Source organism: Sinocyclocheilus rhinocerous, unplaced genomic scaffold (genome assembly GCF_001515625.1).
Source record: "Sinocyclocheilus rhinocerous isolate Xijiao unplaced genomic scaffold, SAMN03320098_v1.1 scaffold7176, whole genome shotgun sequence".
Lineage (NCBI taxonomy): Eukaryota > Metazoa > Chordata > Actinopteri > Cypriniformes > Cyprinidae > Sinocyclocheilus > Sinocyclocheilus rhinocerous.
Window position 1 is genome coordinate 69,007 of NW_015662093.1, and position 16,177 is coordinate 85,183.

The 16,177-nt window shown below is 37.4% G+C and overlaps 2 protein-coding genes across 4 annotated transcripts in view; both read left to right on the plus strand.

Annotated features, from left to right (window-relative positions):
• The window catches only part of LOC107727456 (synaptogyrin-1-like), a 13,327-nt gene extending 10,152 nt beyond the window's left edge, over window positions 1–3,175 (plus strand). The window contains exon 4 of one of the 3 annotated variants that reach the window (XM_016537331.1): window positions 2,708–3,175. In XM_016537331.1, the coding sequence (XP_016392817.1) occupies window positions 2,708–2,872 (165 nt within the window). In that variant the 3' untranslated portion in view covers window positions 2,873–3,175. Of the gene's footprint in view, window positions 1–963; window positions 1,519–2,680 lie in introns of those variants that run through there. The other 2 variants (XM_016537332.1, XM_016537329.1) reach the window with 2 other exon arrangements.
• Window positions 3,176–8,648: 5,473 nt separating this feature from the next.
• LOC107727457 (telethonin-like) lies at window positions 8,649–10,555 on the plus strand. The gene is made up of 2 exons (XM_016537333.1): window positions 8,649–8,991; window positions 9,632–10,555. Exons 1-2 carry the CDS (start codon window positions 8,843–8,845, stop codon window positions 10,020–10,022), a joined length of 540 nt encoding a protein of 179 aa, XP_016392819.1. The 5' UTR covers window positions 8,649–8,842; the 3' UTR covers window positions 10,023–10,555.
• The last annotated feature ends 5,622 nt before the right edge of the window (window positions 10,556–16,177 follow it).

Consider the following 16,177-nt stretch of genomic DNA (forward strand, 5'->3'; position numbering starts at 1 on the left):
TTTAACTGAAACAGGAAGACAGGGCGGGACATATCAAGCAGCCCCGCCCCTTTTTAAAATAGCCAGTAGCGTTCGTTTATATCACAGCTTGGGCCAGAGCCATTCAGAGCTGTTGAGCTCCGTAAAGCCGCATTTAGGGTATGCCAGCCACAATCTCATCCATATTGCTATAATGTATAGTATTCTGTGTAGAATTCAAATAGCTCCGATACATTTTGTGGTCTGCGCCGACCCGCTCCGTGCTATCGTGTCTCTGGACCGGAGCAGAGTGTGTGTGCGGTGCGGTGGTTAGCGTGAAACCAGACTTATTTTTTTCCTCAGTGGATATCGTTCCCTGTATGTGACGTTGAGCTGTTTTGGCGGAAGTGACGAACTGCAAGCTTTGAATGCTTAAATCTTCTAAATGCGAATTGTGTCACTGTTTTGGAGCACACTGCCTTATAGATAACCTTAAGACTAACATATTGATACTAACACCCAAAAAACTTTAATTTAGATTTCATGGGGACTTTAATTATAGTTTCTAACATTTTTTTTTTGTACTTAAACTTGTTTTAGTTAGTTGCCAAGGTAATATTTCTAATCTTCATTTAAGTATTTTAAGTTTTTCATCTAATAATTACATTTTATTAAGATTACTTGCATGTCATGCTTTCTTCTCAATAATAGACCTGTGAACATCAACCACTCTACATGGCCTGTGCATCTGATCCACATGGCTTCATTCACTAATCTTCTTTCTGTACTTTGCTCTCTAGCTTCTTTTCCAGAGAATTTACTTATTTAGCCCAGTAATCTTTGCTTCTCTGTTTGCAGATTTCCTTCTAACCTCTAATTCCTCAAAGCACTTCTCTTTCAGAAACCACCCAGCTGCATTGATAAGATTAACCCAGTGTTGTTGAAATGTTTTCCCCATCATTCTTTCTGTTGATCGTTGGCTCTGGTCAATCTGTTTTTCTTTAGGGTGTTCTTACGCTGCTGGCCCTGGAGCGTCTAAAGAAAGTCTCCTTTGAAGAGGAATATGACAAACTGTTCACCCCTCATACGCCACCTCCATTTGTCTAACATTTACCCCACACATACTTATTTGTTTACTATGCCATAGACATCAACTACAGAATCACCCCTTAAAAAATCTTACAATCATGGGTACTAATGAAGATGTGATGTTTTTTGATATGATATATGTTTTTTTGTTTGTTTTTTGTTTTTTTATTACAGTGCCATATCAAGCCCCGAACTTCCTTGTGCGAACTGGGAAGAGTTTTAAATAACATATTACATATATCTTGGAATAATGAAATTATGACAACATGATCTACAGTAAGATGATCTGATTTTCACCTTTCAGTCTATTCCAGCGTTTATCATACAAGTAAAGATCGGGGTTAAAGGTACACTACTTTTCAAAAATGTGGGTTCAGTAAGATTTTTTGAAAGAAATTAATACTTTTTTCAGCAAGGAGGCATTGAATTACCCAAACATGGAAGTGAATTCATTTATAATGTTAGGAAATATTTCTATTACAAATAAATGCTGTCAATTTGAACTTTCTATACATCAATGAATGCTGAATAAAATGTATCACAGCTTTCACAAAAATATTAAGCAGCACAACTGTTTTCAACATAGATAATAATAAGAAATATTTCTTGATCAGCAAATTAGCATCAGCATATTAGACTGCTTTCTAAAAGATCACGTGACACTGAAGACTGGAGTAATGATGCTGAAAATCCAGCTTTGCATCACAGGAATAGATTACATTTAAAAATATATACAAGATAGAAAACAGTTATTTTAAATTGTAATAATATTTCACAATATTACTGTTTTACTATATTTTTGATCAAATAAATGCAGCCTTGGCGAGCATAAGAGACTTCCTTCAAAAACATTAACAAATCTTCCCAACCCCAAACTTTTGAACGGTAGTTTGTGTGCCAGAAAATCAATGCTTTTCCTGACTAAATGATTGTTTTTAAAATTGCAGTTACAGTTTTAATTGACTAGGGGGCACCAGTTGCACATGTAACGTTCAGCTGAGCTCTTTACAGAATTGTTTTGTAACATTCTTCAAGATTGTCTACAGGATTTGTGGCCTGATACATTGACCGACTTGCGTTACATGCTCATTCACCTCTATTGTTGTCATGGCATTTCATGATCTTATTTTAAACAATTTGTTTACAGTTGAGCTGCTCTTGTTGCTTAACATTTTTAATGAATATTTATCCTGTGATAGATCTTATAATGTATACTGGCAGATGTTGTTTGATTAAATTGTCTTAAGTTTGACTCAAGTTCTGGTTTTATGTTTTGTTTTGGATTTAGGTTTATAAGTCTTTGTTTAAATAGTTTGGTTTAAAAGTTTAAAGCTTCAAATGTATTCAGGACTCCGTTAAGCTTAAAGCTGACTAACCATCTAAATCTTTTATCTTAATCAAACTAATGCTTTTCTCTGTTTTTTTTTCTCCCTCTCTGTCCCGTCCTGTCTTTCTCATCAACTCCTTTCATTTAATTCTTACCTGATTTCCTTAACTGATACCATTTTATGCACTATTCGCCATCAAAACTGAAATTTCCTCCTCTCCTGTTGCCATAATCCTTTAATATTGATTGCAATTCCCCCTGATCCCACCCTCTAAACCTCCTCCTGGCATCTTCATTTTCCTAAAGGCTGGTCAAGCTTTTTTCGCATTCCAGAGGTACAAGTTAGGCGCGAGTTCATCTCTCTTCTCTCAGGACTATACTGATCCCAGCCAAGATCCCGCAGGAGCGCCTGCTGCAGCCACAGAGTACACTGGATACAACGCTGACATGGAGGCTAATTATGACGGCTCTGGTGGATACCAGAACCAAGACAACTAAGGTCAAGTATAAGGATGTACACAACAGCCTTAACCAGCTAGGCTGACTGGGTTACATGGGGAAAACAAAAAAATTGAGGTGAAAAGGACAAACAGGAACTTATTTTGGGTACTTGGGGTAAAATATGGGGATCAAAGCAGGCTGACAGGAATTCAGGGGGTTGTTTGGTGCTATAGGAACCCCTTGTTGATTTAACTTTTGGTGACGATACATGAATAATGAGCGTTTCATTAAGTCTATAATAAAATATATTTTGCAGAGACTGTGGCACAAGATCTCTAGAAAGTTTTTTTTTTTTTTTTGCCTTCAGTTTTGGGCTTATGGGTTTGGGAATGATCAAACTGATTGGTCTACAGTGGATGGTGTCCGTTATAAAATATAAGACTTCACTGATTGGTTTAGTACACTTGATCAAGATTTGTGAAAAGAAATCTAAACTAAACTGATGGAACTTTGTCCCTGAAATAGTCATAGAAACTAACTAGCTTAATATTGGCCACACATGTGACAAAACCTGACCAAACTAAATGCTACTAAAGACCACAGTGTCTATGTTGATAAAGTGTAGGTGCTACAGGTGGAAGATTTCGTTAACCCTTAACCTAGAACAGATACTGCATTGATAGCTCTCTGCTGCCATTTTGTCAATGTCCAAGGATCTTAAAAGATCATTTTTAACAATATCAGGTCTGGGATTAAATCAGTCTCTGCATTGTTGGCATAGAACGTACCAAGAGAGAAACTGAATGGTAATACAGAGAATGAAAAAATATTGAAAATACTTAAAGTGGATTTTTGTTGTTGTTGTTTTTTTTTTGTGCAGCTATGATTACGTGCAGCTATGAATAAGTTATTTAAGGTTTAAGGTCTGTTTCTTTACAGAAAGGCAACATTCCATATATACAGTGGCCCCAAACAGTATTTGGACACTTAAGCAAAGCTTAAATAGCATACAGGGCTCTCAAGCCTCACGCATTCACTGCAAGACACTCATTTCAACCAGTTCACACGCCACACCTTGTATTTCTCATGCTGTAAGAAGTAAGGGATAACATGTCCCGCTATATACAATTAATTAACAATTAAAGTTCATGGCAGTCTCGAGTTATACAGAGTTAAATGACACCTACCAGCCAATCAGAAATTGTATCAAAAAAGTATTTTGTTATTTCCGCCTAAATTACATGATCCTGCTGCAAGCATGTTCGTTACTAGGCAACATGGATACGCACACACTCTGAGTGTAAGTTGCAAGGTCAAGATCCAGTGAATGCTATAGGCCTACGTAGCCCCTTGTTTTGTTTTTTTTTTAGCATTTTGATTTTACAATTCCTGGACGAAATCACTTGCCTGTGATCAAAGATAATTGGTAAATCTGATAAAAGATAGTCAAATTCATCCAAATAAAATAAATTGTTTTATATATTTCAAAAATACAAATGTATCAAAAATAAAAAGAAATTTGGCCTCAAACGAGCCAACTGAACTGCAGTGCTCAATGTACATACTGTACACATACAGTAGGATTGCGGAACTTGTCCTGAGCATATGTCAAGCTGTGGTGTGTGTGTGCGTGTGTGTTTGTGAGAGAGAGAGAGTACATATTTAATCTAATGAATGTTCTTTCTTTCTGTTGTAAGTGTTTGTTGCACATTTTAATGCCTTGATGACAGGGGTAGGGGGCTCCCACTTAAAGCACTGTGGCTTCCCCAATCAAATGCATATGCAGAGAGAGTGTTCTCCATGACGGGTTTGAACAAAACTAAAACTAGTAGCAGTTTGGCTCTGGACAGGACGCTATCATCCATCATGAAGGCGAAAATGGCTGGCCTTGACCCTTGCCCCTACCCCTGTCATCAAGGCATCAAAATGTGCAATAAACACAACACAAAACACCATTCATAAGCTGAAATGTGTACTCTCTCTCTCACACACACACACACGCACACACACACAGCTTGACATGCATGCTCAGGACAAGTTCTGCAATCCTACTGTATGTGTACAGTATGTACATTGAGCACTGCTGTTCAGTTGGATTGTTTGGAGCCAAATTTCTTTATATTTTTGAAACATTTGTATTTTTGAAATATATAAAACAATTTATTTTATTTGGATGAATTTGTCTGTCTTTTATCAGATTTACCAATTGTTATCATTTCTATTTGTTCTGGTCAATTAAGAACAATAGGTAAAATTGAACTGCTAGCAAAAACTAGGAGAGAATTGGGTGGGACCGAGGGGCTGCTGCTGCAAACATTTGAGTGGCTCCTCCCCTAACAGATGTAACGGGGGGGTCTGCTGGCAATAGTGCAGCAAAAGCACAGCCGAACACACAGGAACCACTTTCAAACCAGTAAGTTTTCTGGTTGTCAACAGACAAATTCGCGTGACAAACTTGAACCCGATGCAAAACCTACGGGAGAAATTTATCGCGTGAATCTCCAGATCGCGTGGATTCCTTTTAAAATGACTCAATTTAGCCCATGAAAAATCTCAGAACAGCAGCGAATATTACCAAAGTCCCTTTAAGACAAGTAATTTCACTCGGCGGCCATCTTTGAAACGCCTCTGCATGCAAGTACAACTTCTATCTCTTTGAATGGGGAAACATCAAGTTCTCCAAAACTGTTCACCAAGCTTACGATTAGATTTCATGTTTGAAATCACCAATGAAATCTGACAACTGTCTATTAAATGTTGTTGTTGTTTTTGCTCAAATAGTGTTAAAAAAAAAGCGTATTTTTCAGGCTTGACCAGCCAGTGTGCATGCGCAGTCCTAAGCGCACGTCTCAGAACGCTGACTGTTTCTATAGCAACCGGAACTTCTAACGGCAGCTGCAATGACAGATGACTTTACCGATTATCGCTTGGCTCTTTTACACAGAAGGCGGAGCTTCCTTCGATGGAGCGGTCATATTGAGCATTGCATTTTTCTCCATTCAAAACTATATGAGTGACACATCTTGGGTATTCTATAGTCTTTGATGTTACCACACCTTTAAATGACAAACACCTGTAGTTACTCTACTAGGACACCTGTGTGAACTTGAGGAGAAACGACTTAAGCTAAAATCACCTCTGAGTCAGTTCATGCATTTTAAAGTGTGACTTAAGAGTCCACATATGATTTAGGGCCACTGTGCATGTCATTTTCATGATGGTAACGTTTACATTTTTATGACAGTGATCTAGACATAATGACCTTAACATTGTCTTTTAATCACGAATGTAAACACAATGTGGTGCAACATTAAAATTCACAGGACTTTGAAGAGCGTTTTTGAGAGGGAAAATGGCCAGGCTAACTCAGCTGCATACTAATACTTTATGCTTCACTAAAAATGTGAACAAAAATGAGGCAGAGCCCCTGAGCATTAAAATTAGCACATTGTCTAAATATGGCAAATTAGTACTAATGACTAACAAGACAAATCCAGCCAATACCACACAATTATGCTCGGAAGAACAGACTAATAGACTTCATTTCAATGCTAATTTGCCAAATCTTCAAGGCAAATTGGTCATGACATTATAATGGTCTGTCACTTGTGGAAATATTATTCATAATTATGTATGCTAATGGGTTCCTTTGTAGCACACCTAGTATTGTTCTCAGGAAATCTTTTTTTTATCATTTCAATTATTTTTTTGGGATCATAGTTACTGTAATAAATCTTGCTCTAGAGCAGCAGCATTGTGCATTACATTTTAATTTAATTTTAAATTAAGTTATGACAAAATTTTCATAATTATGTACCTGAATATATAAAACTAGCATATTGTTATTTAATGACAAAGAAGTAATATAATCAAGTACACAAAATATCTTTATAAATTTATTACCAAAATTACTGTCAAAAATAATAATATTAATTGTGTATTTTGCATTTAGAGGTGTTGCAGAATAACATGCATCCTTTCTCTGTTTAGGAAGTGACATTGTTTTCTGAATCCAGAAACTTTTATTCTCTTATTTTATTTCTTGTTGAAACTCCTAAAAAAGGAAAGCTACAATACAATCAACATGTTATATAGGTGATGTATCAGATGTGTTCTTCTATAATGTGCATGTGCAGTTATGGAGCTGGGATACAAAATATTGTAAATTTCTTTGATGTGGCGACTGTCCATTAACTGAATCACTAGGTTAAAATGGCTCAGTGTATTTTGTCCTGTCTTGAATGTTGCTTGTCTGGTAAGATGTCTGATATAGCTGACAATAAAAGATATTGACTGATGGACATAGTTGCCTATTCTTGTTTCTTGTTTGTAAATAACAATAATAATAATAATAATATAGGCCTATATTTGTTTATTAATAGTATATTATTATAAAAAAAAAAATATTTATTAATATACAAACTATATGCTTTTAGGATGTTTAGAGAGAAAAAAATAGAATAATAAACATAAATTATTGCAATTTATGAATTAAAATTTTGATTCTGTGAACATTTTTATAGGGTAGTATGCTGTGTCCCTGAAAAGTATTTACACTACTTTTCAGTGACACTGTATGCTACCTTATAAAAATGTCTAATTGTGTACTACTGTATACTACCTTATAAAAATTCAAATTTTTTCTTTTTATTTATTTTTTTCTTGAACCATGCTTAAAATGCACTGTGTTTTAAAATAAATGTAACTTCGATCATTTCTAATGTAATGCAATGACATTTATTTATATTTAAGTCTTGCTTAAACATCCAAATACATTTTGTGGCTACTGTATGAATATGCATGGAAGGAAACAAATTTAGCGTGCATGTCATAATCTACAGGAGCAGCTTCATTACTGGAGTGATGTGACATTTCCTGGTTCTCATGCTTGTGTAACTCTACATGACACTACATTTTCATACCATAGTGTGCTGAGTGGCCACATTGCAGAAGAGGGATGGCACAAGAATGAGATCAGTTCCTGTAATCGCTCAGTGCGTCACTGAGAGAGCAGTCAGTGACAGACAGGGGACAGAATGTATGTGTAACATGAGAATATGACTGTCCATAACCTCTGTCCACACAGCACTATATTCAACTGATGAGTGAATACAGCACCAGCGCTCACTTGGTTTGTCACTGACCACATGCTATGACCATGCTTTTCCGTATTAACTATATTTTATAATGGTTGTTTCAGAAAAAAACTATAAAAAGTTACTTATTGAAATATTTTAAGTTCAGTAACCAGTGTTAGTTTTCTGCATCTTTCCAACTACATATGTTTAATCTCCAGCAATAAATAAATAAATAAACAAATTTAAAAACAGCAGTGTAGTAGTCTTTTTTTATGCAATAATTCATTTAAACAATGTTTTTGAAAGAGATTATGTGTGTAAAAGAAGATTACCAGTACAGAACAGTTGCCACATGTTTATAATCTGTCTGGTTCCAGATCTGAACACTGTTTAGTTTCCATTGAAAGACTTTTGATGTCTGTTAATAGGCCCATAGAGGAATAAATGTCATGATGATACAATGTGATCAAGCATTTGAGCTTCAGCAACAGAATCCATTTAGATAATAACTAGAAAGGAAAGATTTTAAGACAAATCTTATTATAGACCTTACATTACAAGTGGATAGATAGATAGATAGATAGATGGATAGTTAGTTAGTTGCTGGGGATTTCTTGTGTCTTATATACATGTCCCAGTGCTGTGCTACAGTGTGTGTGTGTGTGTGTGTGTGTGAGTGTCAAGTGTCATTGTAGACAAAGTATGGAGTGATTCCATCAGACAGAAATAGCAGCAGAGCTGTATAAAAGTCTGACACACTCTGGCAGACAGACATCCAGACAGAGCAAGAGACAGACAGACAGACGAGTCCTCCCTCAAACTCAACCAGGAAAAGAAAAGAGAAAAAAAAGAAAACTACAAATCTTCAAAACAGTATTGACCAAAGGATCTTAGTAAGATCATTGACTGTCATTTAAGTTTTTAAGCCGCTCACAAACAGAAGTTAAAGATGCAGATGTGCACAGTCCTGGAGAAGAAAGGAGGATGTGTGGTTAGAGCTGAGCTCAGCTGCAGTGTGAAGGAGGAAAATCCAACTAAGAAAGAGAGTTACACCGCTAACTGGCGCAGCATCAATATGAAGACTCGACCGGAGGATCGGTGAGTGCATAGACATTCACATACATCACATACAGCTAGATGGAAGCTAGATTTTTATGTATGTATTTAGGTATTTATTTCATTATTCATTCATTCATTCATTTAGAATTTATTGAATGTCAAGGATCTCTCTTAAAGCATTCAGCATCTGCAAATAGCTTTAATTATGATTTAAATCATTAATTTTGTGTTGATTTTATATAGTCAAGTTTACCTGAGCAGCAAAACTGCAAAAAACAATATGTTTTCAGATGACATATCTTGAATTACATTTGGCAAATATTTTTCTTGTTTAAAGCATAAATTCAGAAAATATTGTTATAAATTTATCAAAAAAAATAATAATAATAATTTTGCCAGTGAAGTAAGAAAATAAATAAACTTAAATCAAGAAATGTATTCAGAAAACATGTCTTAATATCTTTATATCTTATGAAATTCAATTAATCTGGCTTTAATCATCTGTAGATATTTTTACTTACAAAATGCTTAACAAATAATAATATTATTGTTAATATTTATTATTGTAATAATTAATAATATTATTGAGTTTTTGCAGTGCAGCTTGCATAAAATAATTTTAAACACACAATCAAATGTCAAAACTTTCATTCAGAATTCTCAATTTTTCTCTGTGCAGCCAATCGATGCTGATGTCAGACGACTCTCACCGTGAGTCCCTGTCCCGTTATTGGCAGGCGCGTCCTCTCAATCAGGCCTGCCCATCAGGTGTTGTCAGAGTGGGCACTGTGGACACAGGTGTAAGGGAGCACCAGCTCTTACCCTACAGGAACACCCTGCCCCTGCCCATCTTCAAGCCTGCTGAGCTGGGTGTCCGCCTGGGCCGCGGAGCCCCACACACCCTGGAAGATCTCCCTCCCGCCCGGGTTCTCGACGTAGCCTGTCCAGACAAGAGACCATTGGAACAGATCACCAGGGACCTGCCACCTGTCAAACCCATGCGAATGGAGTTTGCCAAGGCACCCAGAGCCCTGGGCCGATCCATGTCTCAGGAGGCCCAGAGAGGCTGAAAAGCAGAAAGACAAATATGAGTCAAAGACTGTATGGACTATTTTAAATAATGAGACAAAAGGTAGAATGAAACAGAGGGTGTGAGCAAGTAGAAACAGGTTTTTAGGGATAGTGAAACAGCATTGAAACCTCAAATGATGAAATGATGTTCATGATGGGAAAAAGAAATCTGATGATCCTGATAATGATCTTGGCAACAAGGATAATGCTATGTATAGTGAATTTGAGTTGTAAATAGTTTTTGCTTTTTTGTATTGAGCATGTTTAAAATGCAGCAGATTTTGTTTGTTTGCCATTAATTGAATGTGCATAGGTTCGTTTTTTGAGCTCTTGTTAATGTTTTTAACATGCCATCAAGGCTGGTCATGCAAAATAATTGTTTAGTAAAAGAGAAAAATATATATTTTTGTTAAAACATTTAACAAATAAGAATTGCACTATTTATTGACAGCTGGTATTTGTTGTTGGATTTATTGATAGTTGATATTTGCTATTTACCTTAATCACTTCAATAAAGTTTTATTAGTATAAAGTTTTGTTTTATTTTGTATTTGTATTATTATTATTAACGAGAAAGAAAGAAAGAAAGAAATACTCTGGGAGAAACAGGTGCTATTTTTCCTGAAACTGAATGGCAACATTCATCAGGAAAGGAGATCCTTCTTTTCCACAGCAACCATCGATTTATTAGCACGGCTATACTTTCTTCTTTAAAGGTGCACTACGGAGCTTCTGTCGCCATCTGTGGCCAAAACATAAAATTGCATGTGACTTGTGGAGATGGCTTATTTTTCCTAAACAGGTTCTTCTGATTGCCTGCACAAGGCTAAAACAAATAGGCTACTAACCTTAAGTATAGAGTTAGTAGCATTTTGATGGATATTGTTTGTCACGATCGAATCCATCCATGACATTTCTGAATTCTGAACTTAATTCATCAAGTCCGAAATTTTCTTGACAGATGATTGCGTGATTAATTTGACCAATGAAATAGTCCGCCAGGTGGGGTTTGCCATAGATATGTATACGCAGATGCCTCATTAGCGACTGTTTCTATGGGCCGCTATACATAAACTGTCCGCCATATTGGAAGGGTCAACTTGACGTCATTTACTATAATAATCAATGAATATTCGAAGATGCCACAATCCTTATATCTATGGTTCCACCCCTCTTGCATTCTCACCTGTGAAAGGTTATCCCGTTTCTATAGGAATTTAAATCTCGGCGGTTTTTACAACCATCGGCTGTGCAGGATTGTGGCATCTTCAAATATTCATTGATTATTATGGTGAATGACGTCAAGTTGACCGTTGCAAGATGGCAGACGTGTCTACATGCTTGGAGCTGTCGAATGAGGCATCTACCTATAGATATCAATGGGGTTTGCGCTGGACCTTTTTCACATTTCCGGGTTTCTCAGCAGCAGAAGTCGTCAGCTAGGTAAACTTCTGTAGCAGTGAATGAGAGACAACCACAAATATATTTTTTGCATTCCCATTTGCACAAATAGCAAAAGAAAAACTAATACTGATAGTGTTTACATGATTTTCAAAAAAAGTAAAAAAATAAATAAATAAAAAAATAGAGACTGATAACAGCAGTCACTTTGGAGTATTTACGATGCTGATGACCGTTGAAACGCGCCATCACAGTCTTGTGAAAAGGGTCTTAAGGTTTGAGGTAGGCCTACCCAGGGTCGCCGTAACGGGGAGGGGGGGAGGTTAGGACGATTCCAAGGGCCCAATGAGGGCCTCAGCTGTTCAGGGGGCCCAGAAACCATAGCGGCACCCCTGGGCCTACTACACGATCACCATATGAAATCCAATTTGACCAAGACCCACTGACAGAAACAAGAAAGTCACTCAAAGGCAAATATCCAAAAAATATGTCATCTGAACAAGTAAGTAACATAATCTGTCGTCATCGTATCCAGAACTTCTTTTCTCTGTTTACAGACATGAAGTAAACACGAAAGGACGCATGACATAAAAGAGAATCTCCTGCCAAATCCAACCCGATTATCAAAGTGTAAATCAGCCTTCTGAGCTTTTTACTTGTCAAACTTTTTAAATGCCCCTGACTACAAGAATATTTTTGTCCGTTTACACTTACAGATCATGAAAGCATACAAACAAGGACTGTGCGTATGTTCTGTATTATCATTATTGGTTCTCACAGGTGTGGGATGGGAAATGAAAAGAGGGATGGAATGGAATGTGAAGAGGCAGTCAGGCTGTGATCTGAACGGACAGTGCTTTGGCATCTCTACCACTCTAAGTTTGTTCTTTATAGCAACACTTAAAAGTCTTCAGCTTCAGTTTATGGGTGTTCCAACATTATCGGTCTGGATGTTTTTGTTTTTTTACAGTGGTATATTTTGACAGAAAATGCACTGATTTCACTATTTTATTGTAACAAATCCTGGCCATTTTTACAGTGTTAAAAGGTACAGTATTGTCTAAATAATTGAGTTCTGAAATAAACAATATGAGAGCTGGGATTTTTTGAAGAAAAACAAATCTAGTCTATAAGAAATCATATTAGAATCGTTGGTTAGTAGAACAGAGTGCTTCAGAAAGAACAGAAGGGTGAAGCTGTGCTGTGACTCTGGTACATGCTGTCTGCTTCGGGGTTCAGTGACTTTGTGCCAAAAATGTCATCATCAAGAGGACACACTGTCTTGTTCGAATGCATCAATATCTCTGTTTCCCTCTATCTCTCACTTTATTTCTCTTACTGATTTCTCTGCCTCGCACAAATTAAAATCGATCCTTTTATTCCAGTCGTAATCATGGTAATTTTTCTCAGTATGTGCTTGTGTCACACTGAAGGCTGTTAGATATGTATAGCTAAACAAACAGGGCAAAAGGGTGAGAGACTAACAGGACGAGAGGGAGGAGAGGTGCTGGTGGTGGTAACGGGGGGGCTTCTGCACCCCTCCACTGATCCTTTAATCCTGCATGTTCTCGTTATTTCTCCTGTTGGTTTTTTCAGCTGCTGCAAATGTCCCCACACTCTTCCCTATATATCAGCTTTGGAAACTCAGCTTTGGAGTTTATTTCTGATTATTGGAACATTACATCTCGCAATTGATGATTATATTGATATGATATTGTGCACTGTATTGCAGAAATTCTTAGTTATTCAGGTGTAATTTGTTAGATACAAAGTAATTACAATAAATTCAAAATTCTAATTACAAATTGCAAGTAAAGGTGCAGACGTGCAATGGCTTGTTTTTTTTTTGGCTGCATGCCAGAAAAAAAAGAAGCTAATGCTTTGGGGTATCATACAACCATAGTCCATCCATGAACACCTTTTAAGCCGTATTATAAACAAAATAATTACAATTAGTTACAATTTGGCCAAGTCTATAAAAATCTTTACAACACGATTCTAGGAAACAGAGGAATGATTGGAACATCATGTTCATCTTAATCATCAGCTTGAAGAGCATGTGTGTCCATGTGCAGTTGTGGTGGGGTGGGTTGTCAGCTGATCTTATTTTGACCCTCGTCTGTCTCCTGGAAGCTTATTGGTATGAACTGTCTTCACCATTATGTGCCAGTATCATTAATGTGCTTGAGCTCTAAGATAATCCACATAACCAGTATGTGGTATGAGTCAGTGCATGGCAACGCACACAGATAAACACTTATTTAGAGAATGAGTGTTGTTGTGATGTTTTCTGCATAGTGCATTTTTAAAATCCGGAGTGCAAGTTTATCTGTTTAAACAGAGTTTCCTTTCTCTTAGAGAGCTAGTGAGCTCCTACAAACAACTTGACTTCTGTTCCTTTAAATTAATGTTCCACATGATTATAACTCCAGATGGAAAAGTGCACATGTTATTGGTGTGGTGTGGAGAATTATATTGCTTAAGAGGGCAGATCTGATAGAGATGTATCAGTCATCACAGCAACAGGCTGTACAGACACACACAGACACACCACTGCTCAAGCACTTCTACATTATGTAAGAGTGTGTGTCTGTATACACAGGGCACGGGTCTAAGTGATGACAGTGCACACTTTCTGCAAGTGAAGGGCAAAGACTATATTACAAAACACACGTTCTTCTAACAGACACATAAGACTAATACATGTGACTGAGAGTCAGTGGCGTAACTTTGCTTTGAAAAGTGGTGGGGACACCGCGCTGAGTCAAATTATTATTATTTTTTATCACCCTAATTAGATTATGAAGAATGATTTGTTGATCTTGTTTTCCCTTTAATACATAGCCTACCTTCCGCAATATATTTTTCAATTACTTTCAAAAAGTGGTAGGGACAATATCGACCCTGGCAAAAAGTGGTGGGGACATGTCCCACCTGTCCCACCCGCAAATTACGCCTATGCTGAGAGTTAAAAACGCTTTGTAGATGAGTGAACTTCGAGAAACACACACACGCCCTCCTGTGGTAAGAGTAGGTATTTCTACACAACAGCTGTTTCTCTATTACACAGCAACATCCAAACTGGAATCACATTGTATTATGTGTATGTTAATATGTATATATTTATAATGGATATAATGGATATAAAATGTATATAGCTTGCTTGTCATAGCATGTAAAAAAAAAAAAATTTTTAATTAAGCATGGTAATATGGACCATTGTGTTACATTATCATTGTGTTACATCATAGTGTTGAGTTACAGTTGTGGATATTACCTATGGAATGCCAAACCTGACAAAATTTGAAATAAATAAATGCATAAATAAATATACAAAGAAAAGTAAACATGTATTTTTATACATTACACTTTTATTTCCTTATTTATGTATATTTTTCCACATTTATGTATTTTTTCTTTTATTTATTTCTACATTTATTTATTTCCACATTTACGTATTTATTTCTATATTTATTTCCATTTTATTCCTGTAACTAAGACGAGACGTTGACGAGCCTAAACTAATATCTGATGATAAAAACTATGACGAAATATATGCAGTGTCTTTGTTAACAAGACGAGACGGGACTATAATGTTATTTGAGGACTACCAGACATTCAAAATACTGTCTTTTCCTTCAAAATGTGCGTCCCTGTCATTGGATTGCAATCGGATAAGGGGCGTTTGCATAGTCTCAGTATGGCAGCCACAGTGGACAGCTACAAAAACACGAACTAGCTATCTGAAACAATGGCTTCAGCACCCGAAGGGATAAGGTGACCAGATGTCCCGTTTTTCCCGGGAGTCACAATTCGTTGTCGATTAATTTAAAGTTAGTGAAGGCGGGATAGGCAGAATCACGCTGATAGAAGTGCTCTCTCGCGCGCACGCTCCACGTCTTCAGTTCTCATATACAGCGCACAATCAGTTCTCAGTGCTCAAATACACACACAGCAGTCCAAATGTCTATCGTGTAGAGTATCTCACGTAAATACAGTCGGTTATGGATTAAGTGAACGTAAACAGGTGGGTGAAAACGTCTCAGGTTACTTATGTAATGAAGGGGCACGGATGGCAAGGAGGGAGTTTTGAGAGACGATGTCTCACCCATAGAGAGATAGCTAGCTAGCGTCTCTTCTACAGGGGGCATTCTCTCATAGCCGTTTTCGCGCATCGCCTCGATGTTCGCATAACTGGTATGCTGAAACCGATGGATGCGTGAGGAAAACGGCCTCTTCCATTCCTTCTCGATCTCAGTATGGAGATCAGGAAGGAAAGGAAGGCTCACCTGAGCTGGAGGGTTATGGCCAGAAAGATAACGTTCCTCGAGACGACCTCGCGACGTCACTTCCTTAGTCCGCTTCCACGGTAAGTCAAGCCTTGCCGTGGCGCGATCCATAACCTCTAAGAGCTCATCATACGCAGGGCAGGAGGATTGAGAAGGCTTAGCCTCAGCTTCTTCGCTCTCTTCATCCATTTCCTGCTCTTCCTGGGCTGAACCCAGCAGAGCACTGGCCCCTGGATCAGATGATGTTAAAGAGAGAACATCATCCTCCAGCGGCTGTCTCTCGCCCGCCGCCGTTAAGCACGAGAGGGAAAGCCCCTCTTTAAACATTCCATGCGATGGCGCCGCAGACGGCAGCCTCAGTGTTTGGCTCTCCAGTGTTTGTACTGTTTTTGTTAGTTTTTCCTGTCTGTTGTTTCTCAAACACGATCAGTTTTACCAGGGATGAGCTGCTGAACATTCGGCAT